The sequence below is a fragment of the Strix aluco genome, chromosome 3 (genome assembly GCF_031877795.1).
Source record: "Strix aluco isolate bStrAlu1 chromosome 3, bStrAlu1.hap1, whole genome shotgun sequence".
Lineage (NCBI taxonomy): Eukaryota > Metazoa > Chordata > Aves > Strigiformes > Strigidae > Strix > Strix aluco.
Genome location: NC_133933.1, coordinates 37,991,894 through 38,013,616, shown reverse-complemented (window position 1 = coordinate 38,013,616; position 21,723 = coordinate 37,991,894). Strand labels below are relative to the sequence as shown.

At 34.7% G+C, this 21,723-nt stretch overlaps 1 protein-coding gene across 1 annotated transcript in view; it reads left to right on the top strand.

Annotated features, from left to right (window-relative positions):
• DNAH8 (dynein axonemal heavy chain 8) overlaps positions 1-21,723 on the top strand; it is a 151,476-nt gene that overhangs the window by 32,577 nt on the left and 97,176 nt on the right. The window contains exons 21-34 of the mRNA XM_074820651.1: positions 528-669; positions 1,772-1,884; positions 2,797-2,903; positions 4,359-4,461; positions 7,040-7,239; positions 8,804-8,808; positions 9,722-9,918; positions 11,494-11,620; positions 13,755-13,990; positions 17,431-17,535; positions 18,560-18,673; positions 19,262-19,324; positions 20,453-20,553; positions 21,429-21,566. Of these exons, the coding sequence (XP_074676752.1) occupies positions 528-669; positions 1,772-1,884; positions 2,797-2,903; positions 4,359-4,461; positions 7,040-7,239; positions 8,804-8,808; positions 9,722-9,918; positions 11,494-11,620; positions 13,755-13,990; positions 17,431-17,535; positions 18,560-18,673; positions 19,262-19,324; positions 20,453-20,553; positions 21,429-21,566 (1,751 nt within the window). The remainder of the gene's footprint in view (positions 1-527; positions 670-1,771; positions 1,885-2,796; positions 2,904-4,358; positions 4,462-7,039; positions 7,240-8,803; positions 8,809-9,721; positions 9,919-11,493; positions 11,621-13,754; positions 13,991-17,430; positions 17,536-18,559; positions 18,674-19,261; positions 19,325-20,452; positions 20,554-21,428; positions 21,567-21,723) is intronic.

Sequence of the window (21,723 nt, the reverse complement as noted above, 5' to 3'; positions counted from 1 at the left end):
TTTTGTATGAAGATACACAGACATATGCAGCCTTCCCCCCCATTTTTTCCAAGATTTTTTTTTTAAAGAAGAAGAAAAAAAGACTTTCCAGCAAGTATATTTGAGAATTTGAAAGTTTTCATTATTCCAAATGAGACTAAAAATGTATCCAGTTAGTAAATTAGTGCAAGTAAATAAAATGGTTAAGGGCAGTTGAAAGAGTATTTGGATAAATTCAGATTCAGACTGTGAGCTCCCTTCAATATTCATGATTTTCTTCTGGGCCTTAAAAATACCATTGCATTTCAAAAATGTAAATTAAAAAAAAGATAAAAAATATAGTGATAATATAACAAAATATTTTTATAATTTTGAATAAAGATTTTGGTGTTAGTTTCTCAGTTTTCTTTTTAAATGTTGCTGTTTCATTGAAATAGTCTGTCTGAAGGATGCAATATTCAGGGAAATGTTTTGTCTCTCCATGAAGAGGAACAGTAATAAGATAATCAGTGATGCTGAGATAATTCACTGATATTTTTATTTAACAGGCTTATACTAAAGAATGTGCTGAGTTATTGAACCACAAAAGCATGCACGTTGAAGATGCTGTTCAAGAACTAATATCTGTATTTGAAAAGAATTACGAAATTGACTATTCTAAGAAAACCTCAGGAAAACACGTATTACCAGGTAGATAATGTTGATTATTTAAAAAAAAATTTCTGTCCCTAGTTCTGTAGATTTAGCTAGTAAGTATCAAAATGGAATTCTTCTAGCTAATTTTCTTCAGACTTCTCCCTCCCACTACAGTTTCATCTATGTCACAGTTCTGCCTGCCTTTGCCACTATTAAACCACTAGCCTGTGAAATAGAGAGGTAATTCAGTATTGGTGGAGCTCCTAGAATTAAACTCTGTCCTTCTGTTTGATTACCAAGGTATTTGCTCTAGAGAAAGAAAGTTTGGTTCCATTTCTCATAGTCACTCATTATAACCTTTTTTTTTCCCCTCTCTGTAAGTGAAATACAGTGTTCCTCTCTTCTCAGCTATGTCAGGTATTTGATACTGTCCCTCTCTTTGTGACTTTTCTGCCACAGTATAATTGTATCTCAAATACCAGTGCTTTACTGGCTGGTCAGTTTAAATTAGTACAGTCAATTGACTATCAACTGCTAGCGTACGAGGCTCATGGTTGATCAATATGACTGGTTCCCACTGCTATGGGGTGTGTTACAAAGATTTTAGGAGGTCCTGTACCATTATAGCAGAAATATTTTAAAGTTGGTGAAAAATACTCTGTTTTCAAGACAAATATATTTTGAGGCTTAATCAGTAATGGAGCTCCTCTTACACAGGATTTTTGCCTTCTGAGTTTAGTTTCCTCCAGGTATAAAGGCATAGTCAGGGTCAATACTCCAAGATAGTTCATTATGATGCAACCAGAAAAACCTGATGAAAAGATACTTCTCTGTATTTTGTTAAATTGTTTATGTCGAGATTTTGTTTATATATATATATATTTGACATTTCCAGCTGATATATCCATGTCTGCCTACCTATTTTTAACAACATATTTGTAATGCATGATGTTTGTTGGGCTGAGGCTTATAGGCTGGGCTCTCAACCAGATTCCCAGTGTCAAAAAAAATGGTGTGAGATAAAACCAAATAGCTGATCCAGGTACTACTAAAATAAAAAGCAATATTGTTTTCCCTGTAAAGAAGGAGGACAGCATGCTTCAAAGCAGAACACAATGTTCAGTTAACAAAAATTACTTTTTTTTTCCATTTACAGTAAAAGAAAAACATATAGTGTTTGGAAATAATGAAGAGGAGAGAGAAAAGAACACTTCTGCAGCTCTTCATGGTGATTGTAGCAAGGGCGACGATAAAGAAGAGTTTAAAAAGGTATTTTGTGATAAGAAGTGAATTTTTTTCAGACTGATCAGATTAGTAAACAGTATCTTGACTTTTGGTAGCTGGATATCTGTGTTCCAGAAAGACATCACATACAAAATATCAGTCATCATGTAAAAATGATGAAATAGCTTCCCTACAAAGTGAATTTAAGATGGATTTTAGCTTTCAAAAGTATATTCCATGTTATTCCAGTTATCACCTTTACTAAACAAATTCTCAATATGTGAGTGGTAAGTGTAAAAGTTTGGAGAGAATATTGTGCCTAAGCCATAACGCAGGTTTTCCTTTTTGGGTGGGCAGAAACATTGATCCTTTCTGTCCTCCTCTTCCAACTTCATCAAGAAAGATCACCTTTGTACTTTTTCCTTGAAGAATACAATCTCTTCACATGCAGCAGAGAAGGGAAGTGGAAATAGAGAACAAAGACTCACAAACTTGCAAGCACAAATGCAATAATGTTACAAGGTTGCATTCTGTAGTTTTGTGCTAGTGTTCATTAAATGTTGCTGTATGTTTATGTTCTTCTTAATCCAGTACAGTCAAATTTTACTATATTTGTCTCTTATTTGAAAAGGGTATGTAGACACAATATTCTTGTATCATTCCTGGTGTCTTTTTTTTTTTTTTTCATATGGAGAGCTTTTCTGAAGGAGTATGAGACTTCAGCCAGATCTCAGTATTCTGTCTCTGAATAACAAATCCATTTCCTCGAGTGCTATATTCTCTTTTTCATGCATCTTTTACTTACAGCTACTTTCCTCCCAACTTCTCCCCTTGTGTTTCTCATGTAGCTTACAGCATAAATTTCTTCAGACAAGAACCTAAATGTTTGATTTTGAAATAATCTTCAGGTTCCTGTCTGAATACAATACTAAATGATGTATGTTTTATTTATGACAGAAATGTAAAGAGATTGTTGCCTATTTCAGTCACCAGCTGCTAGACAGCCTCCAGAAAGCCACCCGACTGTCTTTGGATAGTCTTAAAAAAAGAATATTTGTTTCAAAGTAAGTTGCAAATGATTCCTTCAATAGTATTCCTAGAACAAATTTATTTCTGTGTCTATAAGGTGATACAAATATACATTCACATGTGTAATGATACAGGCACATGTATGATTAGTCAAACAGTTCCAGACCTTTTGGCCCTTTTAGTTCAAGCAAACATGGAGAGCCTTCACTTTTTGTTGTAGTTATGCTTTGGCCCACCCTTTTCTTTAATACTTGAATTCTTTATGTTGTTAGTTATAGTCTATGAATTTTGTTTTGTGCAGAAAATGAACTTTATTTCTACTATTGTTTCCCCTATGCCTGCACACTTTTGTTTTTATTCTCATATCTTTCCCTTGGGATTGTTTTCAAGATGCTGTTAGTACAATTTATTGTCAAAAACAAATGAGTAGAACTTAAATGACCAGAACTTAAATTACCATTGTACATCACATATGGCAGCATGCCTATATGCTCATCTCATTTCAAATTATTTCTGCAAGCATGGCTATGCACTCAGAGTTGTTTCCCATGGGTTAAAGATCATCCACGCACTCTTTATGAATTCTACATGTTAATGGAAAGATCCATATGATTTTATCATTCTCCTATATTCGGTGTAATATCTATAGATTCTTCTCTGCTCAAACAGACATACACTTCAGAGACAGAATTGCTTCAGTAAAATATATTGTGTATGGAAAAGCCTACTTAGGATTCTATTAAGAGAACTTATTTTAAGCAGGTGAAGTTGATGGTGTTTTGTCATTAATGTGTGTTGAAGCTTGAGTTACTTTTTTTCTGAGGACACCTTTCATAGAAAATGTATTGAAATCCTGATCTTACTGAAGTTAATAGGAATTTATTTGGGTGTGTCCTTTATATTGTCTATGGTATCATATTGTTGAATCCTCCCTTATTTGGTCACCATGTCATGTCATGTCATGTCATAGCATTTAGAAATTGTACTTAGCACTTTGTTTTTAGTTTTAGTTTTGAATGAGTTCAGGTCATGTGTTTATCATTTTGCACTAGCTTGTCATCTTTGAAACTTTTTTTTTCAGTTTCTGTTGAATATTTATCTAAAATGTAATGAGGAACTTTTACTTTTGATAGATTATTGCATGAAATGGTCAGTAAAACCTTCTTATGCCGTACTCAAAGCACTGGCAGTCTTCCATCATTCTTAAATTGAGAGATTAAAATCCAGAATCAGAAAATATTCTGTATAAAAAAGTTCCAAAAGCAATGGCTGGATCCAAGGTAACCTTTGTCTGAATGATGGAGCCCTGGCTATTATCTTTGCCCTTTAAACAAGAAGCTTCTGTAAGTTTTGTCAAGTAGTTCATAACTTAATGTGAAAATTCTCCATGAGGATTTGCCCAGAAAAGGCAGGTCAAAATTATATTTCTAGGATAATTTGAGGGGGCTTCTTGGTGAAGTATTTATGACATGCTTCAAAATTATTTTCAGCAAAACTGCATTTGGGAGAACAAAGTTTTCTGTTTGTCCAAGTAAACCTGAAGAGGTTGCTTCTTTTCTGAAGGCAGAAGTACACCTTGCTATTCCCAATGTGGTAAGTTATGTGTCATACAAGTAAGGTAAAATACACCGTCTTATAGTTATCTCTGCATTTGCCCAAGTGGAGGATGTGGGCACACTTCTACTGAACCAGCATCCATTCCAAAGGAGAACAGTTGCTCAGACTTCTCGGCGCACTGAGAGCAATGATGAAATATGCTCACAGTCCCAGTGTTCCTGGCTTCTGTCTTAGCGGTACTTGAAGAACCTGGCCTTTTATTGTTCTTGGGTGTTTCAGCAATTATAGTGCAATCTGTTCATCAGTGTTCTTTGCAGAATGATTACAGTTCTCCTTTACATGTAGCAGTTGCGTTGCTAGAACAGATTTTTCATGATAGTTTTTTAACTGTTTTTTTCCTTGTGAGATTTAAATCCTTTGTTGAATAAAAATAATGAACATTATTTTTGCTCAGTTTGACTTTAGTCATCTCAATAGGAAGTAAGATGGCTAGAAGGAGGAACACTGAACAAAAATGAGAAGTTTCAAAACCAAGAAAAGAGCTGTGTATTTCTGTGTGCAGAGAACAAAAAGGCAGCTTGATTGCAAAGAACTAATGCATGCATTTGTTTTCCTTTTGTAAAGTAAGATAACTCTGTGTCACCAATATGTATGGTATTTTATTTTATATATGAGAAGATAACTTAATATTATCCAATTGTCTGGTAAAGATTAAAAGTTTTATATTAATGAAGTTATAATGAAAGAAAGGTCCTGTTCTAAGGTGATATTCCTTTGGTATTGAACCAGTGTTCATATTGTCATTCTGTTGTACATTCACACTCTGTGTGTATACACCTGATATATAAGGTCTGTCAAAGTGTGGAATTTTTACCTTGTTGATATTTCTATAAGCATAAAGCCCCAAGTTCCACTCACTGCCATGGGAAGTGAATCCATCTTTCCAGTCCTCTGAAATGTTTCACTGATCCAGGGCAGTAATCAAGTAATGGGTAAAATACCACTTTGATGATGCTAATAGGATTTTCCAAGATCCTTGTTTTTATGCATGCAACTGCTCAATCTGTGAAATTGATTTATAAAACATCAGAGCCACTTTTAAGCAGTTTATATCCCAGTTCTGAACACTCCTGTAGTTGATTTCGTCATTTCATAATGATGGCTTGCACATGAAAGCTATAAGATGGGTGTTCTGAGGACTATATTTGAGGATTGAGCATATCACAAAAGTGATCTTTCTTCTGAAGTTTAACAAGAAATGCTGTTCTTCTGTTCTTTCCTGGATCACTCTAAGGTACGTTCTTCCTCCTGCTCAGTATTTTGGAGAAACTGATGTGTGCCTTTAGTCATCCTTATGCTACATAGAATTATTTTCAAACAAGGACAGGACAAAGTCACAATTAACATTATTGCTGCCAATGCAGTTCAAAAGTTTTGGGTTTGGGACTTTATATCTGTTTGTGTACTACTAAATAAAACAGGCTAGAGGCTGTTTTTTGACTTCAAAGTGAGCTGATGTGAAATGGTGTGTACCCACAGTTGTAAATACTTTTCTTCCTGAATCAGGAGTTTGCATTCAAACTGTGTATTAGGAACAACCCCTGTCATGTTTTATGTGCCAAACTATGCCTGATTTTTTTCTGTGAGAGTGCTTTTTAGCATCATCCCAAACTATGCTGAGAGAGCATACTAGCATTTATACAGTGTAGGTGATGGCAGACCAGAGCCTGTGTTTTGACCCTATTCTGTTTGCTAGTTGTTCTTGATTCAGATCAAGAATCCTCGTTTTCCTTCCAGTTCTTTTTGTCATGTACTCTGGTAGCTGAATGTAAGTTCTCTTCCTTTTCTGAGTTGGGTATTACATTGCTCTCAGAATTATGATACAAAATCCTTGCCAAATATACAACTTGAGATCTTCAGGGCTACTGCTTGGAGCTCCATTAATTTACTAAACACCGCTCTTGCAAAAATTTTTGAGGTAATGCTATCTTTGGGAGAAAAACATTCAGTATTTATTCAGCTAGGACCTTTGACACTTTGATCCAGCTGATTTTGTTTGCCTGAAATTATCCATGGTGTAAATTTATGTCTAGATAAGCACTTAGAAAGAGAGGTTGTATAGCTGTAAAACTTCTTGAAAATAAGCTGTCCATATGTATTTTTATGACCATCCCTCTTACAGTTCTCTCACAGAATTTAGGATCCAGTCATTAAGAGCAACAGAGAAGAGGATCTTGGCCTGTAATTTTTAATGCTTTATGATTCTAGAATGCAGAAAACAAGGCTTGTAATGTATTCCCACGCGCTATAAAAATCATTATAAAAATGCTGTTTAAAATGCTGTAGGAATTGTAAAAACCCCAATCAATCTATCTACTTATACGCTTGCTTGTCATTTTACCCACAGCATGAATGTACAACTAGATAGTAGGTCAGTACAGTATGTTTAATTTCTTTAGAGGCAATGCTGAGCCAGACAAACTGTTAAAGTTACGTTTTCCAACTTCTCTTCTGGGCAAGTTCCACAATTTACTATGAGTGGAGTAAAACTGAGGTCTTAGAAAATGACAATCAGTTGCATTTATTTCAACACTATTTCAACTGTTTTATATAGGTAATTGTTCCCAGTTTAGACGACATACAGCAAGCCATCAATCGTGTGATTCAGTTAATACTGGAAGTAAGTCGTGGAGTTGCTCAGTGGGGCCAGAGACATTTGCAAAAATCTAGTTTAAAAGCAGAATCAGGCACACAGCAAGTATCTTCATCAGGCTTTGGATCACCAGGAAAAATAGCCAAAAAAAGGGAAAGTAAGTGTATTGGGTTTTGGTTTTGTTTTTTCACTTATTTCAACTTTTTCCTTTAATAGAAATGCCATATATAAATATTTGTGAATAAGCTCACTTTTCAAAGAGGCCAACTGTGGATTATCTTGAATTAATTTGTTGGGTTTATTAGCTGTATTTTTCAAAAATAGCTTTTCAGGGTTATGTAACTGTTAGAACTCTGAGCAAAAAAATCTTAGAAAAATTGCTAGATTCTGAATCTCCTATTTAATTTGAGGCAAAGTAAGCATGTCTTTTTAAGACCTTTCTAAGGTCTTTTCACCTGCTTACTGTGGAATGTAGCCATAACGATATAGTTGAAACCATAAACAATGATTGTAGACTAGCTCTCATTGGAATATTGAAATAGAACAAGAGCTAGTCTGATAATTAGATTTCAGTAAAGATTTTAATTGTTGGCTATAGTCCTAGAATGGATTATAAAACACTTAAAGTGTTTGTGAATATTCAGACTGTAGATAGACCTGCATTTGTTTTAGTCAGATACTTTTTTCCTTAATATTATTTCTGATCATCTCTCCATATGTTTTGCAAGCATCCACAAAAGCTCAAATATATTTTTACCATAAGGTTCTCTTAGCTGCTTGGCTGAGTCAGTGATCGGCAATACAGTTATATCTTTGTTGTGATTTCTTTGGAAAGTCTTTAACATCTTGGAAAGTTTTCTTTTGATAGTCCAGAGCTGGGACTTTATTCTTCTACTGATGTACTTTGTATAATTTTAACCTCTTTAATGGGCTTCAAGCAGGGTGGCAGGAATCAATCCTCATCAGACAGTCATAGCCTTTTCCTACTCTGTGTCAAAATACAACATCAGCAAGTAACCATTTTCATTACCTTTAAACTACTCATCAGCAAACCCTGGGGCCATATGTTAATGTTTGGCCAATGAGATCTGTGGAGTACACTGTCAAGGATGGATCAATCTGAGACTTTGTTTCCAGTAACCAGATCTCTGAAAAGGTCTTAAGACTAAAAGAGAACTTGCAGTTGCACTAAATACTCCCCATTAAACAATGTGTGTGGTGGAAAAAGTGGATTTTTTGTCTCCATTCTCTTAAATCTACTTCAAAATTCTCAGGCATTGTTATGACAGGAGAGGCTCATTAGATCTCAGGGATATCAGTGTCTATATTGACCCTGATTGTCTCAGCAATTAATCAAAAATGAAGGAGGGACATGATAAATTGTCTTTTATTTTCCTTCGATTTTAGCTTACTTGTAGTTCTTAAAGGAGACAGGGCTCCAGCTTCAACATCAGTAGTGTAACTGGAGCAGCAGCTACCAGTGTCTAAACTGCCTTTGAAAGTGTATTTGGAGGCAAGAAGTTTAGGAAAATCTCTAGATTGTCCTTTCTCTTTTTTTTTTTCCTTTTTTCTCTTCTTCATTCAGTTCTAACCTCTTTCAGACAAGACTCAAAAGACTTTGATTTTAGCAATTTGTAAGACAAGTGCAGCTCCAAAACATGACAAACTTAATTCTGCACTCATTATCAACATAAGAAGGACATGGTCCTTTTGGAGTGAGTTCAGAGGAGGCCACAAAGATTATTGGGGGGCGGGAGCACCTCCCTTATGAAGACAGGCTGAGAGAGTTGGGGTTGTTCAGCCTGGAGAAGAGGAGGCTCCAGGGAGACCTTATAGCGGCCTTCCAGTACCTAAAGAGGGCCTACGGGAAAGATGGGGAGGGACTTTTTACAAGAGCATGTAGCGATAGGATGAGGGGTAATGGCTTTAAACTGAAAGAAGGTAGATTTAGATTAGATACAAGGAAGAAGTTTTTTACTGTGAGAGTGGTGAGACACTGAAACAGGTTGCCCTGAGAGGCTGTGGCTGCCCCCTCCCTGGAAGTGTTCAAGGCCGGGTTGGATGGGGCTTTGAGCAACCTGGTCTAGTGGAAGGTGTCCCTGCCTATGGCAGGGGGGTTGGAACTAGATGATCTTTAGGGTCCCTTCCATCCCAAATCATTCTATGATTTATATGTGGCTTGGCAGAGTTTAGCAGCTTTTTTGAAACCACTAAATAGAATAACAAGAAGTTATTTCTTTGAAGCATGTTAGAGTTCAAGAAACTTGCACTGTTTTAAGGGGTTTATACAACTAAAACACTTTATATGAATTTAAAAAAAAATATAACACAGTGTTTATGAGGCCTTGTCGTGTTCTAGTTACAACTAAGTTACAGTGGAGAAAATGAAATCTGTGAATTAAGAAGGCTATTTTCTTTCCATTTGGAAACATTCACTGTAGATTGAATTTGCTCTGGCTGTATAGAGCCTGGCCCGAACTAGTGCTTGGTACTTTCATATTAAGCAGTCGGACAGACAGTTGAAGAAGGCTACTCAGCTTTACTGAAGAGCATCATTGCTTAACTTGGCATGCATATGTTTAGAAGATAATTTTAAACAGTCTTTTAATAGTTCATTCATTTACATATCATTTTATTTTACAGAAGCAGTTGAAGATGATGTGCTTGTCAGAAAGCTAAGAAATTTTTACTCAGGTGTTACAGAACATGAAGATATTTCTAAATTAGTTGTGCTACTTTCTTCTGCCATGAATTCAGTAAGAGAAGTAGCTAGTGAAGTTCTGCAGGACTTTCAGAAATACAAGGTGCTGTGGACAGAAGATAGAGATGCCAAAATTCAGGTGAGTTTAATGATGATCACCCACAGGGCTGTTCTTCATTAGTCTTATCCTTTGAAATCAGAAAACATCGAGGTAAAAAAAAATCAAGGAAAAAGATGTAGAAAACACATTAACAGCTGAAATTCTTATTTTGTCTTTCAGCGATTATAGTAGTATATTTCCTAAGCAGAAGTAATAGCATGCTACCTAATTTTTGTGTTGGGGTTTGGCTTTTCCTGCTTCTGTGCCATTCTAGATACTGATAAACTGGTCCTAATTTTTTAATTGCTTTATTTTTTGTTTGTGGAACTCTGGATTTTAGGCCACAAGAAACTACCCCAGTCTGACATGATGTATATCAGAACCCATAGACATTCCCACAGCATCAGTGATGATAATTGTGTACTTTTCTCTACGGAAAGTGTTTACTTTGAGTTTAATACAAATTTTTATTCACCAGCTTTCCTGTAGTTATTTCAGGAGGTGAGTTCTGCATTCTCTATTCCAAGAAGAATATTCAGTTCTTGGTTGTTTGAACTCTAAGGTGAATCCACAAGTGTGGTAGAAAAATTTAGTGTCTGCTACAGCAAGAAAAAGTTAGTTTCCAGGAACTGGAGGTCTCTGTGACTTCTGCTTCAGAATATTTCACACTGTTCTACAATAGAGTTTTAATTTAGAGTTTTAATTTAGAGACTCAGTAGAAGAAAGTTGGCTTCTATATCTACTTTCTTTAACTTTGGCTTAGTTGAATTTTCTGTTATATACATAGATCTGTGAATATCACATCACCTTGTTTACTACAGGAGCACTGGTGTCTTCTGAGTGTCACAGTGCAAGTTTTGCAGTTTATATGGGCTAAAAAAAGCCACTTTATATGCAGAGCTGAGAATTTACTGTTAGTCTAACCAAATAAATATATTAGTTTGATCTAGTTACTAGTAAAGAAAAGGATACAGAGAGAGCCTCAATAATAATGTAGCTAAGTTTTATACACATATGACCTAGTTGCTACATTCTTTCTTTATCACTATGCTAACCCTTCCACTGCCTGCCTGGATACTCCCGGACAAAAGAATAGAAGTGGGAAACAGCTTTCAGCATTTGTTACTTGCCCATGCAATGTAGGCATATTGAATAGAGCTCTTGTGTAACACTTCTGAAATGCAGCTTTTCAGAATCACAAATCTTTTCTACACTTGAGTTCTGCTCGTGGAACTACTTAGAAAATGTGTTTTATTGTGATTATTTCACACATAATTGGGCTAATGGTGTAGTCTTCCTGTAAGTGTGGACATTTTTTGATCTCTGTTTTGTCACCTGTTTTCACAAAACCAGTAGGCACTTAACATGTCTTGGGTATCTGTTTCTCTGTTAAATTTGATTGGAATTTCCCAACAAGCTTGAGAGTTACTGACAGAGGAATAGATACACATGAATTCCTCATCACATCCATTTTACCATGTTAGCAAGGCTACAAAAGACTAAACCCAGGTATAATATTGGCACACATTTTCAGTAATTCCTGAATAACTGTTGCCACTTGTTTTATAAAAATATGAAAAAGGACATTTGTTGATTATTTTAAACTACACACAGCAATTTTTGGCTAGCTGTCCATCTCTGACTGAAATTAAAGAAGAAATACTTCACTATGCTATGTTTGAGGAAGAGATGGAGGATTTAAACCCCATTATTCTTCTTGGTCCAATTGAATTGCATACAGGTATGACATTTTCTTATCCTTGTATGTACAGTAAGACAATGAATATAATAGTAGTTATTTGGTTTATTCTTGGAAATAAATGCTTACAATATGTATAGAAATTACTGAAGAGACCTCCCTGACTGATCAGCCAGGGCTTACTCAGACCCTCTAAGAAATCTGACTTGAAAAAAACCCTCCATTCCCCTTGCCTTCTCCTCTTTGGAGTGGTGAAATTAAACTCTGTCATGGCTGTGAAGTTATCATGGGGACTTGCTAAAGAGTTAATGAATGTGTATTGACACTGATTTGATTATCCCTGGCACTCATCTCTGGCATCAGGTCAACCAGTGATTACAAATCACCTTCTTTGGTATTGGTGCAAGACTAGCACATAGCTGCATTAGCTTCTTTTTCACTATCAGTGTTTGTTTCAGCAGGACATATGGCTGCTTAGCCATTCCCGTGTTTAGCATCCATAGCTCTCAGAATATCATATGTTTTCCTGTCCACCTGTAGTGTCTTTAAAGGTAGAGAAGCTGTCACCAAGACCTGGTGTTGGAATGTGTTCCCTCACACAGCTTGTGCTTCCTTAGTTCTAAACAGCACCATGCCTCAGTGCCTGTCCTCCTGTGGCCTTGAAAACCTGGTAGTCATTAATCATGTTATTCTGAAGAACCGTCAGGTGCGGAAAAGTGTATTCTCTCCAGACAACTGTTTGTTGAAGGATTAAGCTGTTTGTGCTATGACAGAGAAGCAAGGATTTCAATGACCCTTATCCCTCTCATCTCGCAGATTATTATGTAGCTAACAAACATGCCTTCTGTGGACCAGTGTCACTTTTTTTTTTTTTTTCACTTTCTGTGGCAGACGCTATCATGGTTACTGTCTAGGGATAAGTAGTAAATGTATCCCTTTCCAAATATCAGTGTGGTCACATTTCTAATGAGCAACCCCCATTTTCTGAGAGATTAGATTGATTAGACTCAGTAAATCATCTCAGTACAATTTGTCTTGCTCACACATCAGAGAAGACAGAAGCCATTGCACTTTTACTAGAGTTCGTTTTAGGATCTTGGTGTGTTATCCCTAGTTTTCTTTCAGTGAATAAGCAAAATTGTTAGACTGCTGACTGCATATCCTCATCCAGTTCCTGGATGCAACTTCTTATTAATAAAACCCCTCTGGAGCCAATTAATTCACTCTGGAAAACTCTTGCTGTCTATTACTCTGTGGCCAAGTGTGATAAGAAGCAGTGTACCCAAAAGAACATGGATTTTGTTGATGATTACACTGCTCCCTCATCTGTGACCACTGCATCAGAGGGAGCCAAGTCTTCTAGGTTCAAGAGCAAGGATATTAAATGTTTTTATGATCTGGGGAAGCAGATATTTTTCTCATATTCAACTTAGGTTTGGGAATTGATTTATTATCATTTACATAGTCTAGCTTCTGGGCAGGGTACAGTACTTTTCTTGAATTACCCCTGGCCTTCAGGAATCAGATTTTTAATGCTAATAGACACATTATTGAAGAAGAAACTATATCTGCTGTAAATTTTTTGTGAGCAGAAAGGTTATATGCTGTTAGTATCTTTTGGTTTCTTTCACCAGAGTACAAAATGCTGCCTATTAAAATCCTGATTTATTTTGAAAATAAGTTGGAGCACCAGTGATTGGCTTTTTTGTCTCTTCAGTGTTGGTTTGTGTTTATATATTAACTGCATATGATATGATGTGACACCTTACAGTTTTAGTTGCGAAGTATTGTGAAATCCCAAGATGCCATTTCCTCAATGGATATAAGCCATTTAAATATCACTGATCTTTATGCATTTGGTTAATATATATCAAAGGTATTTTCTGAAAATCTACATTAATAAGTAGGCATTTTCTTCTTTATTCAGCTTCTCTATATGTTCTATTAGAGAAGCTTACCAAATATACATAGATAAGCTTATTATAATATACTATAAACCAACAGAAATATATTTAAGTATAGCTGAAATTGTTTTGAAACTTTTAAAATGCAGTCATTGGATTTCCTGTCTGCTTTTCCTAATTGCTGTTAAAGATCCATAAGTGATGATATGGGGTTTTTTTACAGAAAAAACCTAAAATGTAGATTGAATAATTTTAAATTTTTTTTAAATCAGGACCATTGAAAATAGCTTTAGTAATTGAAGCCAAAGCCTGGAAGATGCTCCTCTGTCATTATTTAAATGAGGAATATAAAAAGAAAATGACAGACATGATGTTGTTCATAAATGAATATTTAAAGAAATTGTCTCGACCTCTGCATGACTTAGATGATGTCAGATTTGCAATGGAAGCTTTATCTATCATACGTGATAATAACATACAAATGGATATGACTCTGGGACCTATTGAAGTAAGATGACTTTTAATTTTTTTATCTTGATTAAAATGATATAATAAGAATTATAAGATAAACTGAGAATCCCAAACAATGAGTTTACTGTCCTGAAGGATCTAGGCTGAAGATGGAAACAAAGTAATATTTTTGTGGTTATTTATATTATAAATTATGAATCAGTATCAGATACTTTGCTAGATACTGTATAAATGCAGGACAGTAAAAATTATTCTCTCTCAAATAAATTATAATATAAATACAATCTATGAGACAACATGTAGAAATAAGCAGATGAGAGCACAAGAGAAAGGAGCAATATTCTGCCTTTTGTAGTGTGCTGTTTCCATTAGCCTTAATCTTCTTTTTTTTTTTTTTTTTCTGTATCTATAAACAAAGATCTTGATCTTCTTAATTTTTCTGTATCTATAAACAAAGATCTTGATCATCTAACCCCTTTAAATATAACCAGAATATATTCATGGAGCCACACATCATTGTATGCTGTCAGAAACTTGCCGCATTCTTTTAGTTTTCCCTGTGAGAAAGAAGGTAAAAGAAGCTTATTATGTTTTATATATACTTGGTATTTATTATCACACTCTGAAACACTCAGCTTAATAGAACACTTTTTTTACATTTTCATCCACCTTTTGGAGAAGAAATTGTATTACTGTATATTAACATTTTCTTTCTTGAAGACTGTTCTATTAACATGATACCAGAATGGACTTTCAGTGGATTGTTGTCACTTTTGCTAGTTTTGTGTTAAGAAAGTGGGTTTTATCTTAGCAATTCATGTGGTGGTTTGTAAGCCAGCAATGGTACAGAGACTATTTAAAGGCAAGTATAACCAGTTCTGTGATCCAAAAGAGCTAGAGGTTAAACAAGTAAAGGAAGAACCTGAACAATAATTTCATCATTTAAAGTAATATTCAGATCAACTAAATGTTATTTCTTAGTCTGACTGTCTTCAGGCTGAAGATATGGACATGATAATCATACTCATAGATGTTAAATAAAATAAGCAAGAGGAACTGAGTTCAACATGTCTATCTGCTAGATTTTACATGTGTAGAAAATGATGCAAAATTGGTAAATAAATAAATAAAAAGTATACAAAATTATGAAGTATTAACATTGCTTGTTCATTTATACCTGATTCTGGCACTTTGAGATGACTATTAGGATAAAGGTTCTTTCCCAAACCACTTATATTTTGTATATCTTACAAACATTTCCTCCCTTTCTATATTAATGTAAGGAGTTCCCTTGATAGCAGTAGGGCTAGCCTTGTGAACAAGTCACTCTTAGACCTTTTTTTCATGAGCTTTCCTTAAATAATGAAAGAATATAGAGCTGGAAATTGAAGACATGAATATAGAACAATAGCAACTGATTGGTAATCTCAATGTTTTGTTTTATTGGTGGATTTAATTATTATAACTTTGTTGATGCGATGATTAGGCATTATATTTCTTACTAGATCATGATTGAAGGAAAGAGGGCTTGGTGTAAGGAGAAGTAGGACAGGAAGGGGATTGAGCATAGTCAGTGCAGATTTATCAAGGGGAAATCATGCCTGATCAACTTGTTAGTCTTCTACAATGAAATTACTAGTGAACAAGGGGAGACTAGTGGATATTCTTTATTGTGATGGTAGCAAGGCTTTTGATGCTGTCTCCTGTAACATCCTCATTGACAAACTGATGGTGTGGACTAGATGAGTGGACAGTGAGTTGGATTGAAAACTGTCAGGCTCAAAGGATTGTGATCAGTGGCACAAAATCTAGTTAGAGGCCATCAAGTAGTGGTACACCCCAGGGGTCCATACTGGGTCTAGTACTGTGTACCTGGTGGACGGGGCAGAGTGCACCCTTAACAAGTTTCCAGATGACACAACTGGGAGGAGTGGCTGACACACCAGATGGTTGTCAGGGGGTTTTAGAGGGACCTGAATGGAGAAATGGGCTATCAGGAACCTCATGAAGTTCAGCAAAGGGAGATGCCAAGTCCTGTCCCAGGAGATGAATACCCTTAGACACCAGTGCAGGCTGGGTAGAAAGTAGCTTTGCAGAAAAAGAGCTGAGTTTTTTGGTGTACACCAAGTTGAACATAAGCCAGCAAAGTGCCCTTGCAGCAAGGAAGGTTAAGGGTATCCTGAGCTGTATTAGAAGTTGTGTGGCCAGCAGGTTGAGGGAGGTGATCTCCTCTACTCTGGTGTATGAGACTTATCTGGAGTACTGTGTCTAGTTCTGGGCTTCCCAACACAAGAGAGACATGGACCTACTGGAGTGAGTTCAGCAAAAGCTGGTTAAGCAATTGGAGAATGACATATGAGGAGAGGCTGAGAGCTGAGAATATTTATTCTGGAGAAGGAAGGTGTAGGGGGTATTTTATCAATGTGTATAAGTATCTGCTGGGGGTTAGAAAGAAGAGGGAACCAGCCCCGTGGCAGCCAGTAACAGGACAAGAGACAATGGGCACAAATTGAAATACTGTAAATTCCATTTAAATCTAAGAAAAATTTACTATGAGGGTGCTCAAGCACTCAGATTGCCCAGAGGGGTTGTGAACTCTCTGTCCTTGATGATATTCAAAACCTGACTGGACATGATCCTGGGCATCCTGATTTAGGTGACCCTGCTTTGAGCACGGGGGGTTAGACTAGGCAATCTCCAGAGACCCCTTTCAATCTCAATGGTTCAGTCTACACCTCTCTTGGAAGTTGAAAAGGAGAGAATTCTAAATGTAGATATCTGCATGGAATAAACTGGTTATCAACCATCACAAACTGCACAGAATGAAAGTTGTAGGTCAAAGGAGCAACTAACATAATGCACACTGCTGGTTTTCTTCATTAGGAAATCTTTTGCCTACTTATTGGGAAACTATAAAATACTAAAATAATCTTATTTCTAATAATGCCATGTGTGTAGGAGGAGGATAATAAAGCAGAAGATATACAAACAAATTGCAAAATGAGAACAAGTGATAAGAAAGATTAATTCTGTAACAGGTACATACGTAGGTATTTGAGAGTTTGGCAAACATAGTAACAAATATTTCATAGATTATTTGGCAAAACATTTAAAAATGTGGAGTTTAGTGTGAATATTCAAAGTTAGGAAAAATTTATCAAAATCTCAGGTGGAATGTAGATCTGGAATAAAGTACTATTGAGATGATAAAATTGTATGTATTTTTAATATTTAATTTACTGTGTTTTCATATTTTTTCTAGTATTTCATCAAAGACATCTTTGAATAAATATTTTTTGCTGTCATTCCCTAGTTCTTCATTCATCACCCTTATTTTAAAAAAACAAATAAGTATTTTATGCTTAAATTACATGAACAGATTTTCTTTGAAATGTTTGTTAAAAATTGGATCTATGTTCCTGCAAATGAACATAAAATGCATCATTCCTAAAGTGTTGTTTTTTTTTTTTCATCTAGGAAGCCTATGCCATTTTAAATACATTTGAAATTGAGGTTACAAAAGAGGAATCAGAAGGAGTTGATACACTCAGATATTCTTTTAATAAATTACAGACCAAATCTGTAAGTATATAAAACTATATTTTCCATTTGTCTTCATGTGCTTTTTTTAGAGTACAAATGACAGTGCAGAACTAGTTGTCACTCCACTCCGTCTTCTTACTCTTGGCCTTCAGTTGCACACTAGTGTCTATACCTTTTATTAACATGTTCATTTTCTAATTTTATTTTTATTGAGCTCTTTAATATTTAAATACTATTGTAGCTTTTAGATATATGCTTAAAACCTGCAAGAAAATGAGAAATTTATTGTATCTTTCTGCTCTCCTTCATTTCCAGTTTTTATGTCATTCTTGTCTAATCAGGAAGATTACTACCCTTAGATTGATTACCTGGTTTTAAGTGCATACTCTGCCAGTGCCCTTACCCCTAAGTGGTGATTGCATATTTACCTTTATCATTTAGGACAGCCTTATATGCCTCAAAAATTTATTGAATAATTTCTGTAGTGTAGAAGGTTAGATGGAAATATGTAGATAATTTGATGAAACTATTTAGATCCTGTCCCACAGATTAATCACTCTGGAAAGGACCCAAAAGCTCAAGAGTATATTTTACATTTGCATTTCATGCAGCTCTTGGTTCTTTCTCTCAAGATTCTGAACAAAAAATAAGAAAGTTGTTAAAGAGACGGCTGAGCCATCCATAAGGAAGAGGACCCTTACACTTTGGCTTTTGAGAGGTTTTTTTGGAGGGAGGGAAGGAAGAGAATAGGATCTTTTTTTTTTTCCCTTTTCTGTGTCCTGTTTTTTTCACCCACCCCCTCATAGTGAAACATGTTCACTTAAAGGTGGAGGAGAGATTTTGTTATGGTTTTTGGTTTTTTTCTTTTTCTCTCCACTTTTCGTCTCACAAATTGAACATATAACACCATAAAAGGAAAAAACCCAATCTATTCAGATTCAAATAATTATTTTTTGTTCAGAATTTTAATACTTTTTATTTATTATTTTGGTTTATATACAACTTAAATATCTGTTCCTGATTTTTAAAGAAATAACTTTGATTTTAATCTTTTGTATATCAGACCAAAGTTCAAGATGTCTTGATTCAAGTTCAGCCCAAATTTAAGAGTAATTTGCTAGAATCAATCGCAGTTTTTCGGGAGGATGTGTCAAACTTTGAAATGTCGTATGAAACGGTAAATGAATTTAGTAGTTAGTTGTAAGACTTGTACTTAGTTTTTCAATGTTTTTGGTTTGAAGCAGTTGGGTGCCAGAATTTTATTCTGCTCAGCTACTGGATGTTTGATGCCATAGTTGCTAAGCAGTCATCATTGTAGGTCAAACTTTTCACTATGAAGAAATAGCACTGCACAGAACTCTGTATGGAAAGAAAAAAATCCCTGATGGTACAATTTGCCATGAAATCTTTATTTTAAAAATGATTTAGAAATTAATTTAGATATTGTAGCACATGTGCTCACACATCAACATTAAAAAAGACGGTCTCAGGCCACTCACTGTGTATTTCCTTTTCAGCAAAAGAACAAAATACAAAAAATTAAAGTCTAATCATATTGAGTTTAATTAAGCTAAAGAATTTTCAATTTCATAAAAGTTATCTTTTCTTAGATTTACTATTGTAAGTATTGCGTTACCAAGATACATAACTTGATTGCATTTTGACTACCAAAACCAATGCATTTTGTGATGACCTGTAAATATACAGTGGCCTTCAGTCACTTTGAGAATTAATATTCAATTTCTGTTAACTGCTTGTTTGAAAGGAAGGGCCTATGGTTCCAGGTATTTCACATCAGGAAGCCAGTAATAGGCTACAGATCTTTCAGGTAAGAAAATAAACTGTTGAGTTTCCAAATAATTTTGCTATTGCTTATCAAAACAAGTTTAGAAAAAGACACATTTACAATCCTTGGTAAATGTGTCTTTGTGGATGTTCTGTGTAGTATTATGTTAGCTATAGTTTCTATCAGGCAATGTTTTCCTTAATGTGGAAGGATTGATTGATTGATGTGTATGCAACCTTGCTTCACTCTTTGTGTTTTGTGAGCAGAAACTATTAACTTGAAGTAATAAAAGCAGTAGAAAGGGAAGAGTCAGATACAACTCGATAATGACTGAAAATAAGCCAGGTTACATTTCAGTCACATGAGCCAATCTTTTAAAGATCACATTTTCCATTAGATAATTGTCTTTCAACTTGATATTTGTTTGTTATGAACCTTAGTTCATGGGTCCATAACCAGATTTTAATCTATTTTTAATCCTTCTTCCTTTCTCTGCAAGTTATAGTAACTTGAAGATTTTTTTTTCAACAGGACTTTGGTCAGTCTCTTACATATTGTATAGACTGTAAAAAGTAAATTCAATGTTTGTGAAAAGCACTAAGTAACTAACAGAAAGTGCTTAAACCTCCTAATGCATCTGATATGTACTGAAAATGGAGTGGTTTTAGTTGAATTTACTGTATTTATTATTTTGCCAGGAGAATGCTATATGGATAGTAACTGCCAAAATCATTCTTCTTTCCATTTTTTCTATGGTGATCATATCCTTTGGACAGCAGTTATACTTTGAAAGTAATTGTAATTTTTGGCACTCTTCAGTGTTTTTATCAGGCTGTATATTTTACCATCCAATATGAATATTTTTTTTTTTCTCTCGATGATGTGGAATACATTTCACATCCCATTTTTGTAAAATGCTTCTTCAAATTATTGCTTCTTATATAAACTTTCATTATTTGAATTCAATATATGGATTTGACTATTACATTACATGAAAACTGTTCAAAATTTTAGTTTAAAAATGTTTTCAGACATTTAAATGTGCTTCTAATAGAAGTATTTTAAGACAAGTTTAGAACTGTTTAGTGATTTATTATTAGACAACGTTAAATTAGAGCTTATGTTATAAACATATTTTCATTTTATCTGTATGAATCCTAATTTTATCAGGCTAACTTTGATGAGTTGTGGAGAAAGTTTATTACATACTCATCTGGTGAACAGTTGTTTGGATTGCCTGTCACAGACTATGGAGTTTTGCATAAAATCAGGTAACTGGAAATACTGCTGTTTGTCCTAGGTGTTTATTAAGTATGTTAGAAAGGCTTAAGGTACATCAAAGAGAGAAATATTACAATATGGAAGGTTTCCATTGCCTTAAATTTAAAAAAAAAAAAAATCAATGAAAATTTTAGAGGTCTAATGAATTTGCCAATAAAAAATAATTGTATTTGTTATGGTAACAGAACCAGATTATTTTACTACGTGTAAATACTATATAAACGAGCAGAATATCATGTCCTAGGTAAAAATATATATATTTATATATAAGTGGATGAGTAAATACAGTATTATATATTAAGATATGGTATGAAGAGCTAACAAGGAAAAGTCAATGAAAGGTCAGTGTATCATCATATATGAAAAATATAACTAGAATTTTTATGAAAGTCTAAATTTTTTGAGCAGCTGTACAAATAATCAGATTCTTAAGTTTCTGCACCAGCCATTCCAATGGTTTGATGATGATTCACACCAGATGAGGATCTGACCCTTTCTGGCTGTGTTTAGATCAGTGTTTTAGTTCAGATTCAGAGAATGCTTCCAAAATAAATCAACTAATTGTCCCCACTTGCCACACTTTGCTTTGTACTGCAGAGCCAGCTCAGGGTACATAAGCTAGGTTCCTTATGGATGAATGGAAGTCTTACAGAACTGGACTAAAGCAAAACTTTGCCCAAACATGTTTAGTGTGGATATTTTTTGCAGATTTTATTCATGAAGTGTTCTCTCCTACATTAAGAAACATAATCTAATTGATCTATCTCAATTTTTTGTAGTAATATTACATATACCATGTATTCAACTATTGTGAGATATCCAAATAGCTGATTGAAATTATCTGTATGATTACATTTTTTCCCAGGAAGGAGTTAAGCTTGCTTCAGAAATTGTATGGATTATATGATGCTGCAATAAACAGTATCAATGGTTATTATGAGATACTTTGGGCAGATGTAGATATTAAAAAAATTAATGCTGAGCTTTTGGATTTTCAAAACAGGTATGTTCATAATATGAACTATAACTGATGTTAAATGCATTAAGGTTTAGCTGACTTCAGTAAAGCTATTTGATATATTCAAATACAAAACTTCCATGAGTAAGGTTTATGATAAAAGTAATAAGGTTCTTCAAGGAAGAGTGGAATAACACTATTC